Source organism: Scophthalmus maximus, chromosome 4, assembly GCF_022379125.1.
Source record: "Scophthalmus maximus strain ysfricsl-2021 chromosome 4, ASM2237912v1, whole genome shotgun sequence".
Taxonomy (NCBI): Eukaryota; Metazoa; Chordata; class Actinopteri; order Pleuronectiformes; family Scophthalmidae; genus Scophthalmus; species Scophthalmus maximus.
Window position 1 is genome coordinate 15,207,931 of NC_061518.1, and position 24,555 is coordinate 15,232,485.

General features: G+C 41.7%; 1 protein-coding gene across 2 annotated transcripts; it reads left to right on the plus strand.

The window, feature by feature from the left end:
• The first annotated feature begins 38 nt into the window (after nt 1-38).
• immp1l (inner mitochondrial membrane peptidase subunit 1) lies at nt 39-12,956 on the plus strand. Of its 2 annotated transcripts, none has more exons than XM_035627819.1 (6): nt 39-112; nt 7,119-7,229; nt 7,320-7,408; nt 7,695-7,821; nt 12,104-12,214; nt 12,787-12,956. In XM_035627819.1, exons 2-6 carry the CDS (start codon nt 7,125-7,127, stop codon nt 12,865-12,867), a joined length of 513 nt encoding a protein of 170 aa, XP_035483712.1. In that variant the 5' UTR covers nt 39-112; nt 7,119-7,124; the 3' UTR covers nt 12,868-12,956. The 2 variants fall into 2 exon arrangements, with proteins under 2 accessions (XP_035483712.1, XP_035483713.1); XM_035627820.1 differs by having other exon boundaries at nt 70-112; nt 7,116-7,229.
• The last annotated feature ends 11,599 nt before the right edge of the window (nt 12,957-24,555 follow it).

Consider the following 24,555-nt stretch of genomic DNA (forward strand, 5'->3'; position numbering starts at 1 on the left):
TGGCGGCAGCGATTGTTACAGTGCCGCCCACGTGACCTCTCAAAGGGAAGTTCAATTTGTGTGTGTGTGTGTGTGTGTGAAGTGCACGGTGAGAGGTTTGACTCAGTCATTGGTGAGTAAAACTCCGCTACTATGAATCAGCCTCCGTGTCTTGGTGTATCTCTGGGCATTACACGAACAACACGAGCTTTTGTTTGCTTGGTGTTAATCAGGAGCTTTTCAATGCTCAAAGAAAACCCCGTGACTGCGGGTTTCTCCCCCCACGACCTTGTTCGTTGACTGTATGACATTAGATAACCTGGATGTGAATTCAGAATGAGCTCCAGAACAAGCTGCATGCTCATTACTCTATTCTATTCTATTATATTCTGTCCTACCAGTCTAGTCCCTTGTTCAGGGGCCAGAGGGCAGCGAATAATTGACCAAAGTACTATACTATCCTGTATTATCATTGTTTTTAAATAAGCAGTAATTAGACTGAATTGGTTTTCTGCATGATGAAAGTGTGTCTCCTGGCATTTTAAAAAGTACAGCTTTTTAAACACACTTTAACATGTGAATGGGTGATACGGGTCCTGCCTGTATGTAAAGAAGAATTGTTGAAGAATTGAATTTGAAGAATGTTCTTGTAATAACCGAAAGTATGTGCAAATATTAAATGCATTTAACGAAATGCAATTCAGAATATGAATGTACTACAATGCAAACAACAGATTTGTTAATCCCAAATGTTTAAAAGAACAGGAAATGCTTGGTGCCAGTATATTTGGTGACAAATGGCACATCAATTTATAGTGATGTTGGCTGCGTTATATCAGTGTGCTACAAAATAATGTATCTCAGTCACTGTTTTGATCATTTAACGCATCTCCATTCTATTCTATGCCAGGTCAGAATAAATACGAAATAAATCAATCTGTAAACTATCTACTAATTTTTAGGTTAAGATGGGGTCTTATACAACGTAATGTAACAAACGGGTCATGAATTGCATCATATACAGAGCAGCTTCATGTGCCTGTGTATGTGGTAACAGCTCTACAGTATATAAATCACTACATATAGTTATATGAGAGTGAATGTAATGTGAAGTTCATTTCAGAGAGTTCAGCAGTTATAAAAGTGAAGTAAGGAATAGTTCAAGAATGACAGATGTACAGAAGGAATCCACTGTGGCTCAAGTATAACTGTGGATAGAAGTGGTAGCATCAGTTTCTTCTGAATGTCACCTTCACTTTGAAAGTTGTGATCACAGAGTAACGAACACTATTCTCAAATACCGACCACTCCTGCTTATACCTGACGATGGACTACTTGCATCATCATTTTTAATTTGGAATACTTTTCTTTCCTAAAACACTGTAATAAACTGGAACATTTGAACTCCATTCGTAATTTTCTATGAATGGTAAATTAGAAAAAAACATATGTAGGTATATCTGTTTGATTTTGACACACAACACAAATGTTGTAGGATTTGCCATCATTATAAATATGTATTTAAGTACAGCAATGGCATTTTATGTGATTTTTGGTATAACCTGGACTCAGTGGTACATACACCCTTATATCAAGAATATATTATTGATATTATTTAACATATGAAATTGGCATTCAAATACAAGATGACTATTTTACAACACAAAATCAAGTTTTGTCATAGAATAATCTATTTAAAATGAACAAGCACATTACAATTGCTGCATGCTGAAGTGTCCAACATTAACAAAACTAAAATACTTATGCATGAGGTTGAGCAATTAAACGCAGAATGTAATGCAGCAATGTGCTCAGCACATATCACACTAGGAAAAGCAAAGGTGTAATTAATACAATAATACATGATGTATAAATTCCATTCAGTGGCTTTGCTTGTGGGGTTCTCCTATTGCACATGCTGGATCACTGCCACACTACAACAGGACATTTTAATGTCGCAATATTATTCACCTGTGTTTTTCCTGTATACTCAAATTGTCTGCTATGAAAAATGATGATAGAAACGTTCACATATTCGAGAAATCGGAGTGCTCTGTCAGTTTCTTTAGAACGGTATGTCCAGTATGAGTACTAGTTGACAGATAAGTGATCAGTGTAATCTTTAAGACAGCTATAAAAAGCTGTGTGTCTTAGAGAGAGGCCAGGGGCAGCACAAGATCACAGGATACTGTAATGCTCCAGAGGAAGCAATCGCCCAACTGCTCACTTTACAAATGCTCTTAGCCGAGGCAGTCCTGCTGTTTTGACAGCACTGTTGAGATTTATCTGTGCTGACAGGAGACCAAGGGAATATATCATGACTGACAACACTGGGCATTGTGGAAAGCCTATATGATACAAATAAGATGCGCTGACTGACCTGCATTTCAGAGGGAGGAGAACCCGCTTCAGCAGCGCAACATGCAGGATGTTGGAGCACATTGCTGTGGAAACTTTTCACCACATCCTCTGCACACTGCCAGCCACCTTGTTTCCTAATTCTCCTGAATCCCAATTTAACCATTGGACTCTGAAGCACAATGCACTGTGTGGAAGTGTAAACACAGCAGCCTAATGTACAGAAATAACATAATTTTCTTCATTTTCAATGTGTCATCTGTTCATGTGTGTTTTTCCTGCAGTGTTTTTGTCAGCTCTTTCAGTCTCTGTATCTGATGGAGCTATATAATGGCAGCAGTCATAACATGTCAGATTTTTCCTGCTCTGACTGTTTTGGTTTCTTCAGTCTAATTCTGCCATCGGTGAAGAACTGCGAGCAGCAGTAGACCTCTTGTGTCTGGAGGAGGCAAGATTATCATCAGCATGCACCATATTTGTTATGTTAGCTTTGAAAGGAAAGTCATATTCTAAGGGTGCAAGTACAATAAGCAGAGGATGGGTTTTGTACACAGCTAATTTTGTCTTAAAGGATTTGACTTTTTCCATTTATTCAACATCTCATATTGTTTGAATGGCTTTATTTTGGTTTCCTGAGATTTTTTTTGCTGATGACATACATAACTTTATTTAGCTTGATATAAAACAGGAAGCATGCTCATTAAGAATTAAAGGAAATCACATTCTTAAAAATGATAGGTTTGTGTTCCTGTTGAGGTGAACTGATATCAGGTGCCATAATGAGCTGCTCAGAGCAAAACACAAAATCCTTTGTGAATCTGATACAACACCAGATAAGATCTTTCAATTCTTTCAGCACCAGGCCAGCAGCGCGCATTCACTCGTGGTCAATACAATAAGACTTAGTGGCTGATTTTTTTTTTTCCATTCAGTAATGAATGTAATTGGCTGGGGACTCTGTAAACCCACACTTCCTTTCAGTTCATAGCAGTTGTATTCATATCACTTGGCTATTATTTGCACTGGCGGACCCATTGATTGTAGGTTTAAACCCCTCAGCTCCTCAAATAGTAACCTCGCTCAGCTGTTTCACGGCTGTGTTGCCGTTAGCAACAATGAAAAGAGCAATATGGAGATCAGTCGCTTCAAATAAGCCTCTGATAGAAGGCAGACCTAGAAAAGATGGGGGCTAGACATAGCACTCTGTGACTTGGACTCTTACATCTGTCACTCTCCATCCAGCCAGGTGTCTGTGTCTGAATCAGCAGGATTATCTCTGATTGGACTGATAGTTGAAACAGACCCCCCTGGTTGCCAAACCTCCTCCTTTATATAGCTCACATTAAGATCAAATCAAGCTCTGCGCAACAGGACAAATGTCCCACCCTCCTCTGCCTTCTGCTGCCCGGAGGACGGAGGACATCAGAGGTGGGATTCGTCCCCTCTCTGGTGCTGCCTTCTCCTCCAGACTCCCTTCCATCTGGGATCCTCAGGGAGAAGAAGAATATCTGACAAGGGACTTGTAAGCCTCTTAGCCCCCCTGTTGCGCAGCTCTCTCTCAGCCCATGTTTTCCTAATTTAGTTGTGTAAGGAGTCCACTGCAGGCCCTTGTGCGTTGTTTTGAATTGAAATTGTCGTGGTTCTAATAGACTGGGCTTGTATATCAATTAACACGACTGAGTCAATGGCAGGTTCAAACCTCTTGAGACCAGCACCAGTAATTCCTTTTTGAATATTTCCTTATGGCTTCAATAATGTAGTTATAATTTGGTATATTTTTTTTTAGTATGGTGATGTTCACTTTATGTTATTATTTGTTTGATTTATTTTGGTTGCTTCTGAATAAGCCAATCTGTGTGCATTAAATTAAAATTCAACATTACAAATTGCTGTCCTTGTTGGAACCAAAATGCGTTTTTTAAAATGTATAAAATATGATTTTAAAAAACGTGTTTTTATTGAATTAATGACATTTGTTCAATTAGTGATGTTAACGCTTCACTTGTTATCTTTAAAAAGCAATCTTTTGGAAACGTAATTTGCACTGATTTGTTAGTCAACAGTGTAAATTATAAACCCTTTCTTTAGTATAAGAATATTTAGGTAATTTAATTTTTACTATCCTCGGGGAGCATGTAAGAACAATAACAACTTCCGAAAAGCTTTTCAGTTGATAGACTCTCTGCATTTTCTTGTGGATGTGTCAGCCATAGCGACGTTCAGGTAACCTCTTAATTTGTTTTATGGAACTACACCTCCTTCATGTTTTATTGTCTCGTGTCAAAATATTGGTAGCTGGGTGGACATTGAATGCCAAGAATACTCAGGATTGGAGCTTCCTCAGTAAGAGGATCACAGAGTTAAACACACAATGAGGTGTTTCCATCGGCAGCTATTCATTTAAGGTCCCCTCTCTTCGCCACCGTAGCAGTGTGCTATGACCACGGGAGGCCAGTGGCCACAGATGGTTCTGCAGAGAAGGCTGGACTGACTTTCTTTGTTTTCCCATGAACATGTTAGGCGTGTAATCCTGGATTAACAGAGAGACTTTGTGTTAATTTTCAGCTGTAATACAGCATTCATTTAATGTTGGTATTCCCCTAACACACATATGCTGGGTATTAGGGCCGAGAGATGGTGTGGGTTGCCTGACGCTTTGCTCTGGAGAATTGGAGGTCAAAGAGTTCCAATCAGGGGTCTCTGTTGATGTCCACCTCATCCTGAATCCCAAAGGAGTCGCTGCAGCTCACATGTACACTTTTTTTTCATGAAACACATAGGAAATGCTATTGTCTGTGCACATTCATGCCACATCTCTCCACATGCACACACACAGACACACTATCAATGACAGAGGGTGCCTCAGAAAACCAGGCGGCTGCATATGGACTCTCTTGATATCAGTCACTGGCCGTGTGATCTTGTTATGCAAAGTCCCTTAATCCCTACCTATGATGAATGCCCACTGGAATTGTGTGTGTGTGTGTGGGGGGGGGGCTGAAACAGAGATATGAGGGCAGCTGTACCAGAAGGCTGTCCACTGTGCTTTGCGAATGAGTGCTAGCAAAGATTCCTGATCCCCAGCCTAGCAGAAGGAAGAACACGTGAGATCATGTCTGAGAGTGCATTACAGTACCGCAGTGTCAGAGATGCTGGTGGAGGAAGCCGAGAGCAAGACAAATATGGCTGAATATGTTGCCTTAGTGCAGAACTGAGATTCACATTAACCTCAAGACCACTTGCTTCCCAAAACAGGCATTATAGGGCCAGAGGTGTTATTGTACCAGCTGGGGGAGGACTGAGTTCCTAGTTCCTGTGGAACCGAACAAGAGACCGGAGCATGCTGCGAATGGAAAGGGGCACTTCCTTTGGGCCCTGTGCTGAGCGCATGTGTGTCTCCCTTCACCTGCTCGAGCACCGTCATTCGCAGCGGCAGCAGAAAGCCGAGGGTTGCCAGGGGTGATCATGGAACAGGGGGAAGAGCGAAGTCGCAGCACACAGGGAGGTGAAAGGATGGAGTTGGTCTTTTTTGGATCAGAGAGGATGTCGAATGGGCCAAAGAGACAAACCATGCTAGGGATGAAAGAATAGATAGAGGGTTTAATAGGTGGAATATAGTTGGCATGAATGAGAGAGCATTGTGTGTCTGTTTGTGTGTGTGTGTGAGAGAAGAGTGGAGGGGGGTAATGGGATTAGGGGTAACACCTTTGGCAGGGCTTGGGAGAGCCACCTGACACCCGGTCTGTTGGGGACCTGGGAAGAAAGGGGGGCAAGGGAGAAATTGGGGGTCTAATCCGTGTCCATCTTGGGGAAGTCATTCCCAGAGCTCCGAGGATTTGGGGCTTTGGTTTCCGCTCCGCTTGCTTTGGTTAATAATACCCTGGGAGGGAGAGAGGACATGGAGAGAGAAATAGGGAAAGAGACAGAAGGAATGGGGGAGATGGAGAAGAATATTTCTTGACCCTTTGGTGGCTGGCAGGGCAGCGGCCGAAAACCAAAAATGCATGAAGTACAGACTCACCTCTAAGCCAAGCTGTATCTGTTCTTTTCTAAACATACGTGTGTGTGTGTGTGTGTGTGTGTGTGTGTGTGTGTGTGTGTGTGTGTGTGTGCAGGTGAGCCCGCGTACACACACTGCCTTTGTAAAGATTGACTTACTTTCTTCTGTCCATCCAACAGGTTGCAGCTTGAGTAAAAGTCAATAACCCGAGTGTGTCTGGGATGTTTGCTCGGAAGACACATGGATCGTCCTTGTGTGTGTTTGCGTGGCCGAGTGTTTGCAGGGCGCGTGGTTGGACACTTGGGTGTCTATCTGTTTCTATGGTGCTGACAGAAGTTGATAACTGTTCTAATAATTGCGGTCGCAGTGGAGGCAGCGCAGTGTCAGGCACTAGCTAGCAGACGGCGCGGAGCTGCTTGGCTGGATGTGTCACAGTTTCTGTGTTTGTCCATCACCTCAGCACAAGGTGTTGATTGGTCCATCCTACAGCGGATCAAAGTTCAGGACAGTTTTCTGGTGTGAACTGGCTGCTCAGCCTCTGAGAATGAAACACCAGGGAATGTGCCATCTTAGCAGTAGGCCAACTGTGACAACCTTGTCTACACCTCTAGCAATTAAACCCCAAACAGCTTTTGTTTTTAGAAATCCTGTACTGGACATAAGCCTACCGTACATTTATCAAGCACTGAATCACTTCTTCCCCAGTGTATATAGATTGCATCTGATAACTATATACATGTTTACATTGAGCCATAACCTCTGGTTTTGTTTTGTACTGTAGGTGGAGATGTTCCGCCGCGTGCTGGGGAACACTTTGGGTTTTGTGGGCTACACGGTCCAGTATGGCTGCATTGCACATTGTGCCTTTGAATACATTGGAGAATTTGTGGTGGTTGGTATTATTAATGTAACAGAATTAATGAGATTTTTAATTTATCTTATTTAAACATGAAATAATTCTGTTTTTGTTGTTCTGCTTCAGTGCTCTGGTCCATCCATGGAGCCAACTATTGTCAACCATGATATTATCTTCTCCGAGCGGATGAGTCGTCATCTTTGCAAAATACAAAAGTGGGTTCCAGTCAGTTGATTCACCACAAACAGAGGAGACAGTAACAGTGTTGGAATATTCATTATATATACTGTATATGTACCATTTCACAATCTACATATTTGATTAACTTTAACCATTTTTTTCCTTTTTCTTTTTTTCGTTTATCAATGGAGTAAAGGAAAAATAATTTCCTACAAATACACATTACAACATCGATTATTCAAGATATTTAGCTTTTTCTGTGAATGAATTCCTCCTGCATCACTTTATAACAAAGCAATTGTGTCTAATTTGTCTTTTCAGGGGTGATATAGTAATTGCCAAGAGTTCATTTGACCCAAATATGAACATTTGTAAAAGGGTAATTGGACTGGAGGGAGATAAAGTCTGCACAAGTTCTCCATCAGATGTGTTCAAGACCCACACATATGTGAGTATGTTTACATCATACAAGCCCATATTTGTTGAACGTGTCATGAATTTCAGCTTCTTTTCTCTTACATCCTGTGATTACCTGCTTTACAAAGTGAGGTTCCTGGTGGCAATTTTACAACTCACTCTCTATGGAAGGAAAAGAAGGTTAAAACGATGTCTGGAAATGGAGAATAAATGAAGAATGTGTTTATAGCAAAGTGCTTGAAAGTTTGTTTCACCCTAAAATGACAAACAGAATCTCTATGCATAATGCAAAACCATCTCTCAGTTTGTCTCTGGTTTTCTTTGTGAGTGTACATAGTCTATATTTGTTTACATTTTAGGCTGCACACATCCATTTTGTGTCATTGGTCGAAATATCAGCTTTTGACAACACCTATATTTCCTCAGAACAGTGATAAAACCAGAGAGTGAGCAGGGGTTCGGCTGCTGAAACCACTGTCATTGCTTTTCTATTACTACTCTCCCCGACGCCCACAGCTCAGGCCTGCAATCTCTCTGAAGCCTGTTAGAGTTAGTGCCAGCCGAATGAACAGACTGATGGGTGGGCGGAGGTGTATGTGTGAGTGTCTGTGTGCGTATGCGAGTGTGTACATATGTCTGCAAACCAAAGGTTGCGTTTATGTTGCATGTTTTTGAATTTATTGTGTATTTTATAGACTGGGCAGACTGTTGAATGGGTGCAGTGGAACATAGCATAAGGCCAAGCCTGTAAGTGTCATTCAGCAAATGAAATGGGAAATAAAGAGGTTTCCTCCTCTGCTAGCTTCACCTCCACATACAGAGTGCAGAACGTGTAATATGAGACATTGTCGCGTCGTGATCACAGGATATGTTTACATATTCAATTCTCAGCTCAAGTCATTTTTAAACTGGCCACTTGGTGGAGAGCTACTTGATTTAGGGTTGTCCATAAATTGTAGGATAAAGTTTATTGACTTCTATCCATTTTAGATGTTTCTTTACTTTCATTCATTTATTAATAATACTGTATCTCACCGCTTCCTAAACTAGTCAATAGATGGCAATGTCCTGTAGTATGTTTCAGGTATGTGGACCTGCTTTACAACAATAATAAGCCTGACACGTATTAGAGATTTGCAATTTTTGTCAAACATTCATAAGCCCAAGAAAATAAATGAGCAGATGATAAACAACTAACATAATCTGTGATTATCTAACATTTGAGAATAAATTAAATGCTTTTTTGTACCGTAAGTAGAACCTGCATTACTCTTTACCACAATTTGCCGATATCCAAATTTCCCAGGTGTTAAATCGTGGCTAAAACTACATTGTCCTGGCAATGTACAGACACACCTGTATTATACATATTTTTATCTGTATTGTAGTTTTCTTATCTTTCCCTCTTCCTTTTTAAATTGCATTTAAAAAGCCTCCTGTCGACAGGTGTTGTAAATTAGCATTTTGCTACAAACACTAAATACAGTGCATCTGGTTCTTGTGCATAATTGGATGTTGCAGTTCCAATGCTATTGTTCTGTCCATATTAAATAAACTAATATGAACTATGCATTTTTCAAATGGTTACAGGTTTACAACCCCTACACATTTGTTCCGTATGTTTCACCAAATTAAGGTACTGTTTTCAAGGACTGTGAAGAAGTGCAGAGATAAGATGTATATTTGTACAATAAGCCTCCAACATCACTAGTACAACAAAGACAAATAGTGCCTGGGTTTAGTTTGACATGGTGACTGACAGGAGTTGAGCTCATTATGTAGCAGGAGCAGAGAGATGGAGAAAGCTGTTCCTGTTGTCAGCTTTAAGGTGGCAAGCTTGAAATAACCATTAAGCTAGTCTTTTCAAAGCTGATTGTCACAAAGCATTTTTTTTAAATTCCGACACTATAATTTATGCTCTGCCATTTACATTTTTTTTAACACCCAGGAGCAAAATCGCTGGCTTTATGCGACAGCCTTTGAGGAAACTGAGAAAACACCCTCTGTTCACATAAATGTTTGGGCTCCCTTAGGGAGTTTTGTCTTCCCCCCCCAGAGGGTTTATGTATGTGTTTGTGTGGATGGTGTGAGGCATTATGGGTGGGACCTGTAAAGATGAATTTTGGAAAGTGGTGTTAGACCCTGTCATCACCTACTTTTTGACGTGACAGACAGGCAGGTCCTCCCTATCCTCAGAGATCCAACTGGAGACTAATTGCCCTGTCACCTTATAGGAATCATTTCTGTGTCTGAGTTATTGTGTCAAAACATTGACACTTGATCCCTAATATTACAGCAGAGAGAGAGAGAGGGAGAGAGAGAATCAAAGATGGACAGCGCTGTGGTGAAAGATGAGCTTCATGAGCCTGTATGTATTTTAAGATGGAACATAATTCGGCACCTCAATCATGTTAACATAATGAGCACTGTAATAGTGTGGCTGTTAAACAACACACCTCTACGGCGAGGAGAGCTCTGGTTTCAGCTCCTCTTGACACGTCTCTGACAGCTACACAATGCCTTGCGTCGACCCAGCCCACATCCACAGGACGGGTGCAATCTCCGCCGTCCATCACACCAGAGGCGGATTAAAGTCTGTGTCTGTGCCCCTACGTGGATCTGTGGTTAGAACGCATCATCTGTACCACTTTTAAAAGAAACGCGGCATCTTAGTTCTGTTTCGAATTACAATTGCAAGAGATTGCAAGTGAGAGTGGTGGTTTGGTGAAGATTCACATGTATTTGAAACAGCATTTGTCTTTTGAGAAACGAGTCGAAGAGGGTGCGTTGTCCAGTTACAGCTCTGTTTGGCAGCAATAGTTTTAATTTCAGGAGTTTGCCTTTGACTTACTATGCTTTTATTGTCCTTGTTCACACCTGCAACTTGCAAGGTGATATGTATACACGTTTCAGCCCTCTTCACTTTCTCTTGTTTTCTGATATACTGCCTGGTTTATCTTAAAAGTAGTCTTACCTTTGCTCAGGCTTTTGGGGGGGGGTGTGACATCAAAGTCATGTCCTTTGCCGTCGTCGAATGACATGGATCTACCTTCGTCGGGATTTAGCTGGATTTTTATGAGACTGGAGAGAGAAATTAGCACAAGAAGAGACTGAGACTGTCCACAGTTCTTAATCAAACCTCTACGTCTTTAAGATGAGAGTAACATTTTTCAAATTTTTGAAGGAAGATGGGGAGAGACAGGGGTTCTGGTTTGATAGATGACGGTGGTGTTTCTCTTTCCTGTGCTTGGGAGCCAGCATATGTTGCCATGTTAATGAGGTGTAATGGTGGGAATCCAGCATGCTGACATATGGTTCTCAGATGACTCCTTTAATGATATTCATTTGTGTCGTCGTTATTTAGTGAGTTGTATACCTCATGTTAGGTCAACATGTCACTTGCTCCTGATTATGTCACATCATCTGTCTCAATTATCAAATATGAAATGAAACGCAGCATCCCACAGTAGGACAGAAAACTCCAATCAGGGAGCCAGGTGATGGGAGTACGGCTTACGAGCTGAGGCGGAGATGTGATGTCGCGTCGGTGTTGACGATGTTCTGTTTCTTTATTCATGTTATTCTCTTTCGTCCACAGGACTTTTGCCGTTAAAAAGTTAGGCAACACAAAAATAGACTCGTGGATTGTGATGCCCATTATGACAATATAATGTGTTGTTGATCCTGTCTGCACATATAGGGGGGACAGCGCACTTAATTAGGGCCTTGACAAGCCTACTCTCCTAAAGTGATGAGATTAATCATAATTGGTGTCACTGTGAATTAGAGCCTGCTTGGATGACTGCCCCACTGGCAGGTCGGACCGCGGTGGAGACCCTTGGACGCTGCTGCTAGCCGCAGCTTAGCCCTCTCTCTCTCTCTCTCTCTCTCTCTCTCTCTCTCTCTCTCTCTCGCCCTCTCTCTGCCCAGCTATCTCAGGCCCCTCTCTAGCTTTGCCCTCCCTGGGTAAGAGGGGCGCAGATCTCAGCCAACAGCCTAATGACCCCGTTTGAAGTTCTTCTAAATCCCTCCCGACCCTGCCCGTTACCCATGACCCCTCTCCTAAGACGGTACGGGGTTAAAGAGGGACAGGCAGGTTGACGTTAAGATAGGCTGAGGAGGGAGGGGACGGCTGAGGCGACTCGTTGGTAGTAAGGGGTGGGGTTAAGGTGTACTCTCACTACATAATAGGTCAACTCACTTAAAGTTTAAGTTAAGTAACGCTGCAATTGCAGAGTTCTGCTTTCTTTTTGATTCCTTTTGTTGGTGGTGATTTTTTTTGTGTCCCTTTTTGTGTCTGGTGATGTTTTTAGGTTCCAAAAGGCCACGTATGGCTCGAAGGTGATAACCTTAGGAATTCCACTGACTCACGAAGCTATGGCCCAATTCCCTATGCCCTCATCCGAGGGCGTGTTTGCTTAAAGGTAACAGGGGAGGAGTACTGTGTGTGTTTTATTAAGTATATAAAGTATTTATTTTTTTACACTTACAGGACAGTTTTGATTAAATCTCTCATACGTGGTGTTTAGCTCCAAGCCATCTATGATGTTGTACTCTTCATTTTTATTTTATTTTTTTAATCAGGCCAGTTAGTTTGTCAATTTCGAGCACAATGCAGAGATGTGAGTCAGTTGGAAGTTCAAAGCAAGTGTGTCTGATTGACCAAAGCCTGGACAACATATTGTCTAGCTTTCCATTCTGCTATGTTGTCATGTCACTGGATGTCATAGCAACCACGACCCTGGAAACAGGTCAGCCAACCTTCTGTCCATCTGATTGGACAGCGGCACTCCACTGGAGGCCCTATTACGACAGCTGATAGAATAACAAGATCTTTTATGAAGTAAAATGCAAGATTAAAAGACACATTAGCAAACGTGTCCAGGAAGTGAGATAATGTCTTGTACATAATAGTTGGAAGTGCTATATTTTGTCATTATGTGGGTCTTATCTCAGTTTTAACTCATTGTTTCTTTGTGCCCTTTGTCCTATGCAGCTCTGGCCGCCACATAGTTTTGGGACCCTCAGTGAAAGCCCAACCAGACGGATCATTAAAGCTCAGAGAGACTCAGATTGACTCATTCACTTTGTTTATACTGTATGTTGCGTTGTTTTCAATCATTTTTAATAAAGCTGATGTTAATTTAAAAATGTTATTTCCAAAAACTGTCTCACTTGAATCTTTCTCATTCAATGGCAAAGGAATTCTTCACTCTTTCACTGTTTTGTAACTGACAATGTCTTGTTTTGTGGAGCTTATGGTTTGCTGGCTGTAGCTGTGAGGCTCTGGGAGGAACAGCGCTGCGTGAGAGGCAAGTAAAGCTGTGTCTCTGTGGAACTGCTAACGGCAGAGAGCGGGTCAGAGGCAAACATGAGATGCATAAGGTGATACTCATCATACTCATTCAATTATAGAACAATTAAATAATTAAGTTCCAAATCAGTGAATTGAAGACAGAATGAAACCAAACAGTAACAGCACATACTGGATAATGGGATGGAAACCTGAAATAGAATTTGATTGTTTCATTGAATTGGTTCATCACAAATGTTAATGGGTAAATCACATGTTTACAGGATAAGTTTGTACATGCGCTTTAAAGATCTATATCTCTCTAAAGCTATACAAACTATGATCCCAGCAAAAACACGTCTCATTACCTTAAAAAGATGTTATTAGTTGATGTTTATGCTTTTTCAGTGTTATGGTAAAACAAAAGCTCTCTTACTGTTTAATATTTCATCATGCTGCCAGGGCAATTGAAAAAAATGTTAACATTTCCCATTTAACCATACAATATTAATAAGCACTTAGTCAGGGCCTCACTCGCCACTGAATACAGTGTGTGTGTGTGTGTGTGTGTGTGTGTGTGTGTGTGTGTGTGTGTGTGTGTGTGTGTGTGTGTGTGTGTGTGTGTGTGTGTGTGTGTGTGTGTGTGTGTGTGTGTGTGTGTGTGTGTGTTAGTCACATGGGATACCAAATGCTGTGCCTGTTATTTGGGTAAAGGGTTAAGATATTTCTAATTGATAAACCATATAAAAATATATATATCTGTGTGTGTGTATATATACACACACACACACACACACACATTTTATCCCTACTTTTCTAACAGGAATTTTTACAGGAGTTCATGACAAAGGAAAGGTGGTAGTCGTGTTGTTGGATGAAGATTATTAGCTGCTCGTCATTTAAAAAAATCTAATTACTTAAATCCATCTTTAAAAAACTACACTGACAAAATAATAAATGCGTCTTAAGTAAGGCATGTTTCAGCCTCAAAACGTGAAATTCAAAGACAGGAAAAACTGCAATCGACCATTGAACTGGTTGTGATTTGATATTTTCATCAGCCTGCTGACTCGTGCAAATGCTGCTCATCTTGCTCAGACCTTCCTGGACACAGAGAAGTCAGCACATGCACATACTGAGCTGTGGAAGCTCAGCTGGTCATTCTCCAAGGCAGAGAGGGACTCTTCTCCCCAGAGCTCCCCAGGGGAAGTGAGTTCCAGGCAGCCGTGGGTCCCTGTCCAGCTGCTTCCTCTGTCTGGAGGGGGCCAGAGGGTCAGAGACAAGGCTCCCTGTGACACTGAATTATCTGCCTGAGTGTGATCGTGCCTGCTGGGAGGGACTCTCAAGATTGTGTGAGTGTGTCTGTGTGTGTGCGTATGAAAAATATTTATGCAGGGTTTTGCTTCAAGCATGTCTTTGTTTGTCAAGGTTTAATATTCATCTGCTGCATGTCAACATGCTGCCAGTGGTAAGCTGAAATGCTGACAAGTAATCTTAGCATGTCCCTTTAAAGATACTGCCCCATAGAGGGAGCTCTACCGTTTACTAATGTAACTCAAGGCCTGGTGGTTGGAAACCTTTTTTCTGATTAACATGATTAGGAATGTCAACATGAAGATTGTAGATTCACACACATCTCTGCCCCTCTTTTCCTCGAGGTTTGTCAACCTGGATTCCTTTACTGGTCAATTAATCTACTCGTTTAGTTGCCTAGACTTGTGCTTTACATTACGTGAAACACGCACAATGTCTTGTGCGTTGCTTTGTTGTCATGGTTTGAGTTTCCGGAGTTTCAAAGAGATGAGCGGGCAGAGGTGTATATCAGTGTCATGCTGAGTGGGCACAAGGCTGCAGTGAGGCAGGCAGAGGAACGGAGCAGAAGAAGCGGACAACGGACAGCTGTGCTGAGCTATGCAGCACCGCAGAGACAGGCTGTGGGCTGTCAGCAGGGCCGAGGTGTGTCTGCCTCTGAGAGGAGACAGGGACAGAGCGGTGTGCACCGTTGTCATGTTGCTGTGGTATTTAGTTGTACGTCTGAAATACCATGTTCAATATGATGGCGTCATATGAGCATAAGAAACTGATTGAAATAATTTAAATAATAGTTAAAGGAAGGTCTGATTCATTTGTCTCCTTTTCATTTTGAATTAAATATGTTTGGATTTTTCATCATGTAATGAACTCTACCTGAAATAACAGAATTATTCACAATCCTTAGCGCTTGCTCATGCCAAAACAAACAATCCAACTTTCAAAGGCTCCTTTGATATCGTTGAACTCATAATATTTTTTTAAAACCTTTCAAAATCAATGCAGCAGAATCAGGGATACTTGTCTAATTTACCCCACACTTTATTCTTTTCTGGCAGACCCTGCCACCCTAATTACCCCCAATGCAACTCAACCGTTCCCAGTTCAATCGGAGATTCAGGTTAGATTCAGGTGTTATGGCTTATATATTCCATTTTTTAAACTTAGCCCCACTTTACTCAAGTGACATCACTTAATGCAGACATATTACAGCTCCCTCTAAAGCCACACATTTTTTCATACGTTTTTATGAATTCAAATTAACCTAATTTTAGAAATATTTTCTCAATGTTGTCTGACCTGTTAAGGAGTCCAAGGCTAATTTTCATAGCATGTTGCATTTGGATATCTGATATCATATCTGAATTACGTGGTGTCCAAATCAAGCTAGTCATCACACATGCATTCCTTTGCTGCTCCTCTGCCAGTGTGTGTGTGTGTGTGTGTGTGTGTGTGTGTGTGTGTGTGTGTGTGTGTGTGCGTGTGCGTGTGCGTGTGCGTGTGTGTGTGTGTGTGAGAACCTTATAAGACAAGGGTTTCTCAAAACTGCTGTAATCTTCTTATTGTGTGAAGTGACCAAAAATGATCACAGCAAATGATAGAGTGCTCATTGTGAAGTTAATGAACAGTGGTTGTAGGTCTTTTGTCTTGGGCTCATAAACAAATACACACTAAGATGCTTTCCAAGCAAAGTACTGCTTTGAGAAGACTATTTTTACTATTGTTATTGTAAGTATTAGTGGTAGTGGTAGCAGAAGCACAGGGATCTGTATTTTCTAAAACGGTTGTGTAAACAAAATAAAGGTGTTAAGCAAGAGGAAGGTGAAAGTAACTGGAGGGGGAAGATGCAACAAGAGTGGGGTGGACAATAGTTGAAAATGAGACAGGAAGACGGGCAGTATCTGATTCCTTAGTTCATTTTGGGTTAATTGAATCCTTTAAAAGTGCAGAGACACGTGAAAGAGGAGAGCGGGAAGTGTGGGTAAAGAGCGTGAGAGAACTGCCCGTCACCGGTAATGGCCTGGTTTGCTTATTTTTTTCATATCCAAGATAGAGAACGTGACCCAAAAGTAAACTTCATGTCAGATGCTGCGGCACTAGAGCCAAAGGCCTCTCCTAGTGTTGACTGCAAACAAAAACACCTCTGTCCTGAAGACACACAACCACATGAAGGTCATTCATGAAAATCCATGTCACATTTATCATGCTAACCATTTGCTTCTCCGATACTTTAACTAAGTTGAAACCATATCAAATCTCACTGCTGCATGGACTCAGTCTTTCTTCAGTTCTCCTCCTCGTCTCTTTGCATATTTCTGTTCCGCTGCATCTTGTTATCTTCCTTCACTTTTTCTCTCCTCTCCCTCCTCTTCCATCCACTTGTGTTGCTGTTGGCTGATAAGGGAATTGCTCCTTTCATTGAGGGATCCTTTCATTCTTTCCTTTTAATCATGCCTGTTAGTACTTCTTAATTAAGACATCACAGTCGCATTTGATCAGGCCTGCACTTCCGTGTGTGTGTGTGTGTGTGTGTGTGTGTGTGTGTGTGTGTGTGTGTGTGTGTGTGTGTGTGTGTGTGTGTGTGTGTGTGTGTGTGTGTGTGTGTGTGTGTGTGTGTGTGTGTGTGTGTGTGTGTGTGTGTGTGTGTGTGTGTGTGTGTGTGTGTGTGTGAGAGAGAGAGAGACGGGGAGGGAGGGAGAGAAAGACAGCATGAGAAAGAGTGGGGATACACTACCAGTCCCTGTTCTGTGTGTGAAGATGACTGAACAGCTTCAATTGGGGCAGATACACCTCCTCCAACTCTGTTCTGCCAGCCCTTGAGGCTTGTGGTGTGTACATCTCCCACGCCAACAGGCGTCAACCTCCAGAGATCCATACTAGACAGATGGTATTGGAGGCTGGGCAGGGCGGCTATCGAGCTCCCTACTGTCAGTTTGTAGTGATGATCACACACACCAGGCTGTCAATACTCACAGTCCACTTATCAAAGAGGAAAAAGGAAAAAAACACTAAGCACAAAGATGATTTAGAAGGCAAAACTTTTGCTTGATTTCATGAAAGAAGTAAGACTATGAACTTCGAAACGTGTAGTATGTCTGCTCGCAATAAGGCATGCCGCGAACGAGGGTCAGTGATGCTGGAACATTAGCCTCGCCTTGGTGTGTGCCCCCCCCCCCCCCCCCCCCTTTGTCAACATTATTAATTCTTCTTCCCTCTAATGGTGGATGGGATTATGTGTGTGTACAGGGAGTAAGGCCTCTTCTGTACATACAGTACACTCAATCAGGCTCCTAATGGAAAGCTATGGGAGCTCTATCCTCAGGCAAGGAGTGATGCAGTGAGGGGGGGAGGCTGGGGAGGGAAGGGGGATGACAGAAGCCTTAGTCTGACAGGCCTGACCTATATCCCCCTTTGCTTAATAGAGAGAGGGAGATAGTAATTGGCACTTACACATTTGCTGTTAGGAGCGGCCTCTTTTCTGAGTCGTGTTTTCTGTGGTCGATGTGGAGCAGAAAGTGAGGGTGTTTAAGGAGTTTGCTTCATGTCTGTTTGGAAAATGTGTTCGTCGCCTCAGGTTAATAAGACAAGCCCGTCATGATTTGTGTCACTAGCATGATCAAAAGTCTAATGGCTGCATGGCTGGAGAAAAAAAACCTAAGCGTGTGCGTCTTTCTCTCTGATGTTCTGTCAATTAGTAGGCTAGTGTTTGTGAGTCAGAGAAAATAAGGTACACAGTCAGTGTGTGTGTGTGTGTGTGTGTGTGTGTGTGTGTGTGCCCGCCCGCCCGTGTGTGTGTGTGTGTGTGTGTGCCCGCATGTGTGTGGTCCCCCTGGCATGTCCTGGATCCTGTAGCGGGATACGTCGCTCTTTCTGCCTGGTTTACTGATGGGGGCTGATCGGCTTCCAGACAATTTAGCAAAGGAAACTCAGCACAACAAACATAAACAGACACAGACTGATCCAGGCAATAACAGAGAGAGAAAGAGAAAGAGAAAGACAGAGAGAGCATACACAAAGAAGCACACAAACACAAACAGTGACACACACATATATGCGTAGCAATTATCATACACGAGGTGCATGAATGTTTACATAGCAGAGTTGAATAAAACCCCCGATGTGATTGACGAAGCTGTTACCAACTTTCTCTGTGCTATTTCAGCTGTAGCCCATGTTGGACTGAATTGATTGGTTTCATGGAGGCATGACGCAAATTCCCGTACACTCTCGCCATCTCCCTCAGATTCTGTCTCTTATTCCTCAACGATAATTTCTATGTCCCCCCCCCCCACACACATACACACACACACACACACAAGCTGATGATTCTCTTCAGATTAGAGCTCGAGGACTCTCTTTCTGTCATTGAGCGCTCTATTTGCCCCCAAGGTGTAGGGAGGGCCGGGGCAAAGCGAGGGAAGAGAGAAAGAAGGACAGAAAAAAAGAGAGGTCAGGATGGAAAACAACTTAGATCCTTAGAGCGGGGCATGGGCCTGAGTGGTGATGTAGAGCTGGCATGGGGAAGCAGAGCATTGCGTGCGTGTGTGTTTGTGTTCCTCTTCGGTCACTGTAGTTCAAAAGCTGAACCGCGTCCAAGCCTTGGTAATGATGCAGCCGGCCACAACAGACTACAATAACCAACAGTCTATGGCCAGCCAATTACTGTCTGCCGCAATTATATTTCCAATTCAGAGGTCACAGGGGAAAGTGGCCCAACTCAACTAATCATTTCGAGCAATTACTTTTAAAACTAATTAGACTGTCAGGTTTGGCAGTGCGTGCCTGTGCTCGGGGGTTTTTGTTTGTGTTATTGTTGCTGTTTTCACTTTGTCAAATGGGTGGACTTGAAAGGGGAGAGCAGAGGAGGGGGCAATATCAGCAACAGTGTAAGCCAAACATCAACCACAGCAACGTATTGAGGGACTTGGTCATTACTGGAGTTTGGTGAGTTTGGGGAATCCATTGTGCAATAGAGGATGCTGTGTTTGTTCCTGTTGATGCCAGGCACTCTGCTAGACTGGTCAAAATGAGTTCTTGGTGACGTCAGAGCTAATGCTGTGAGAGAGAGCGAACAGTCCACAGAACTCTGGAGCCTCTGATCTGAAGAGAGGGAGAGAGGTGAAGGAGACACGGTCAAAGAGCATCATCTAACTCTGTTGGTTCCTGTTGTTGTTCCTAACAAGACTTTAATTCATTTTCATACAAGATGAATGAAATGTTGCACTCAAGTCATTAACATACATCAGTAGATTTGTCAGAATGCACTTTAGACAGAGACAGAGATGTTGTTACACTGACCATCAAATGTCTTTGATATAATGTTGTTTTAAATACCTCAGCAATACTGGGATTATATTTATTGAGAGGGAAACATATAGCATGTTGAATATTCAAAGTTTATTTTGGGGGCACAGATTTTAACTACACTATAGCCAGTCCATTGTCAATTTAGACTTAGTGAGCAAGTCAAACTTAATACTATACAGCACATTTAGAGGAGAAAAAAATGAACTGTGGGATAAACCAGAAAGACAAACTTTCATCGAATTATTTAATCTTAAATAATAAAATCCTCAAAACGTATTCATTTGAGTGGAGGCCTCAGACGTGACTGAGTTAAATTACTTTTGGCATCCGGAACAAAGTACAAATGTCTGTGTGACAGAGATGACACCAATATAATTAATGATAAATAACTTGCCATCTAAATCTCTATCAACTGTCTTACGTGGCATTTGCGACAACCTCACTAACACAGCCAAACATCAAGCAAGCACAAGAAGCACAAGACATAGCAAGCTAGCAAAAGTTATGACCTATTATTGTGCAACATTTTAATTCAGATCATTTTTTTTACAAAACAATGTTGCACTGTATGTATTGATTTCATTAACTCAGAAGCTGTGTATTGCTTGCTGTAAGATTGTCAATAAGTGGTCTTTACGGCGGACCACACTGGGATGAATGAACCATGTCATGTTGCAGGGAGAACAAACGCATGCGACCGACATGCTGTACAACTGACAACAGGAACTATTTAAAGGAACATTTCCAAATCCTTCTACTTAAAAATACAATAGCATACCAGCACACTAGTGTGTGTGTGTGCATGTCGAGTGTGTTTGTGCCAATGTTTCCAATCGGAAATCTGCAAGATGGGCCGCGTTATATATTTTATGAGTCGCGGGGTTTCTTTTTATACCATACCACTCTTAGACACGCAAATAGCTGCTATACATACAGCTGCTTAAGAGACACGCACACACACTGTGACTTGTAAATGCAAAACTCTTGCTCTCAAAAGAAGTGGACGGTCCACCTCAATGAGAGTGATTCATCCAGTAATGGCAACTCACGCAAGTCCTCGAGGACATGTGTAGTAATCTAATGTAGATAATTCCCACAACGAACATTGTTGCATTATATGCAATTAATATTATATATGCAATTAACTTATATTGTATCCTCATGATAACAAAAGGTAATTATAATTTACATAGCACATACCGTGTTCGTACCATCACAGCTTTCAGGCCCGTGACCAGTCACAGTGATGAACAGCTGATTAGATTCTTTAGATGATGGTACTGTACATGCAGTCCTCCTGTGTCATCTGTCACATTAATATTGTCACATCCATCCTGACAAATGTGCTGTAGATCTTACAATTTGAAAGAAATCCTAGACATTTGCATAATTCAGTGTTTGTTTTGGTACATGTTTGTCGAAAAGCATGCACACACACACACACACACACACACACACACATAAATGCCTCTGGTATTTGTCATAACGGGACATCGCGGATAGAGTGATGTCTCATTAATACACAGCTCGCAGCAAAAGCATGGCGTTACCTCTCCCACTTTTGCAGGGCCAGGGTGAAAGCTCTACTTTTATCAATATGCTCGGCTTTTTGTCCATTGCTCAGACACAAATTCTCTTTGGATGTTGGAATGTTTCTGTTAAAATACAGCAAAATATATTTGTTTTTAAGTGCTCAGTAAGTTATTGTTTCTGTGAAACAAGTTAGAGAAGGGTGCACTTCAGTGTAAGACATTTTTGTCATCATTCAAGAGAAATAAATTTGTTTACACTCATCACTACAATTATCACTATCACATCCTAATTGCCTCGACATTTCAGTAAATTCAGTGTTAAAACTGTTTGAAGCAGCAAAATAAACCCGCTGACTAAGAAGACTTGGAGGCTACGGCCAATTTTAGAATAAAATATGCATTGATAGTTTTCTGTTATGTAAATTAGAAATTGTATTTTGTAATCACAAAATATTTGACAGTGCACATTACACCTTTCAATTTGATGGCATGTAAGATAATATAGTACAGGCACGGGACGTTTCCACAGTAGCAGTGGTTTATTACATTACAATAAAAGGCACGTTGTTACGTTCAAATGCTAATAAGGTCAACATGAGAATGTCGGTGTTTCTTCAATGAGTATTTGTTTAGTTACTTTCACACTTTCCTTCCACAAGTGGATATTTGTTTAGCAGCAAGGCAAAATAAAAACAAACACAATAAAACTATTGACAACATTAAAGGTCCCTCATGATACAAAATGAGATTTGCATGATCTATTTACATTTTGATTATAAGGCAGGTGTATGTAATTACTGGGAAAGTATTAATGAGCTCTATCCAGAAACTGGCCATTAAAAGGAGCCATTAGGACACTGCCCTCGACTGTGCACCCTGTATGTCCCACGCGGACCCACCATCCAACCTCACAGGATTTGGTTTCTTTGTGTGTTTATCTGCAGGATTTAAAAAAAAACAAAACTGAATTAAGGAGTCGTATTTGTCTTTTGTTCAGCCTCTCCAACAATCTTTTGAGCTTTTATTTTTTCTTGTTTCATTATTTTTAACATGCTGGTATGACATTTCTCATTTTATCAGTCATCTTATTACATGAGTTACACTTCACTGAAAACCATTATGGTAGAATGTGTGCACTGTAAACTTGCTTACTTGCGAAGTTTTGTAATAGATGCCACCATTGTACCGTTGTACTGGTCTGCTGTCCAAGTTAATCGTGTGACGTTTCTGCCAGTCTCTACTGACGAAGCCAGGCAGGCAAACAATGTTGTGGGAATAAGCAAAATCCAAAATCCAATAGACAAAAACTGGGTCAGAACCATAAAAACAATTACTAGAATATGATCTCTGGAAAGCGACGAACACGAGGGAAACAAGGACAATCTCGCAGGGAGCTGCAAACCAGGGAGATTGTGTAGGGGAAGGCTCGATGGCAAATTCAGGGGCAGGTGGGAAATTGGAGGCAGGTGTGGATTATCAAGGGAGAAGATGATGACAGAAGGGCAGGAAGTGAAACGACAAGACAAGTTAGCACTACAAAATAAAACAGGAAACACAACAGATAATGTTAAACCGGATGTTACAAAATCCCATTCATTGCGCCGCCACCAGTGTGGGGTGCTGAGAGAAATACACAACTATATACAACGTTATATTAAATGCAGTGCAGCAGCACAGACTCCAAACCTGATTCCGACTCAAACCATCATCGTGCCATATTCAGCTATGGAAAGTTCCCTCACAGAATGCAGGTTTATTCCTCATCACAGGCGCCTAATAGTGTCTACATCATGTTCTGCATTTGTGCATCAAATATATACAGAAAATCCATTGAAAGTTGAAGAACGAAATCTAACTTTCTTTTTTTATTGATTTGTTTAGTGCAGTTACAGCCCCTCGCCAATTGGGGGTGCTACAGCCGCCTCAGCACCCCGACTTCCAGCGTACTCTCACCTCAGTTGTTTAGCTCTGCACTAAAGCAAGCTGGAGCATTTTAGTCCAAATTTGACCGTCTGTTTGCATAATGTATGATGTAAGAGAAGAAGAGTGTTTATTGCAAATGGAAAAATGAAAACGGTCAACCGAAGTTGTCTCTCTTAGAATCTGGTTTTGTGGCTACAGCAGTTATCCAGCATTTTGGGGGAAGTTGTTTTGAGCATCAAACCAGAGTTTTCTATTAATGTCTTGTTCTTCTTTCTTTCATGCAGCTTGTTTTGCTTTTGTTTTTTTAACATTGATGGATGGATGATTTTGACTCAAAGTTACAAACTAAACAAATTGAGAGAGGAATGCACATTATTCTCATAATAATTAGTTTCATGCCATTGCACAGTTGTGTAATTACCATTGTGGTAATTACTAATTAGGTAAAAGGGATCCACAATTGTTGATTGTTAGTGGTTATCTAATGCACGAAGGGAAGACGTGAAAAGAGATGGATGAAGAGTTGTGCAGAATGCTCACGTTTGCTTTCTACTCTAGCGTCGTTGTTAGTACGCAATCAAATGACCTATTAAAATGCCTTAATATTCACAACTACACATATGTTATGTTTGTCTTCATCAATGCATCGACCAATGCTTGTCAGATCATCATACCCATTAAGCAGTGTGCACCGTGAAAGAGAGGAGCCGACATGGGAGAAAGTGAAATACATAGAGGAGAGGCAGTAGCAACCAAAAGTGGAAAAAGAGGAGAGGTACTTTGATTGACAGTTGTCTGGCCTGGTGCCTGCTGAGGTTGTTCCCCCCGTCGACTGCTATTATCAGCAGAAGGACTTCCCCATCGCCTTGGCAGCGACTATGTCACCCCTCTCCCCTGGAGGATGCTTTCCCATTTGGGAGGAGATGAATAGGGGTCCCCTCACCCCGTATGAGGTCCCCGTGGACAGAATCTTTACAGAGGGAGCACAGCGGAACAGGCTCTATGTCAATACCAACATCTCCGTAAAAAAATACATTGCCTCACCGTAACTCATGATCCGGCAATAGATCGGTTTCAGGCTGGTCCATTTGATCGGTTTCAAGCCGTCTGTGCTGTGGATTCTCTGGAAGAACTATTGTCCTTCACCTTTTAGTTATTTCAAAAGTTGTTCTGATTCAAAGATGCCATATTTAAATGAGACAAATACTTTATCTTCGGTTTTGAACCCTTGCAAGTGTTTGTGGTTTCTCCACCTGTGGATTGTCAACAAGCTGTAGTTCAGAAATCACCTCGGTGGTCTGTCACTGTAAGCTTTCTCTCGTCTTAATAGGAGTGATATCTTGAAATTAATCTTGGAATTAATGTGTGATGAGGGGGTGTGAGACTACACAACAGAGCA

Excerpts from the sequence above, each read along its gene's own strand:
- immp1l (XM_035627819.1), top strand. The coding sequence starts at position 7,125 with ATGTTCCGCCGCGTGCTGGGGAACACTTTGGGTTTTGTGGGCTACACG. Across the intron at positions 7,230-7,319 it reads ACATTGGAGAATTTGTGGTG|TGCTCTGGTCCATCCATGGA; the intron begins GTTGGTATTATT and ends GTTCTGCTTCAG. Across the intron at positions 7,409-7,694 it reads CATCTTTGCAAAATACAAAA|GGGTGATATAGTAATTGCCA; the intron begins GTGGGTTCCAGT and ends TTGTCTTTTCAG.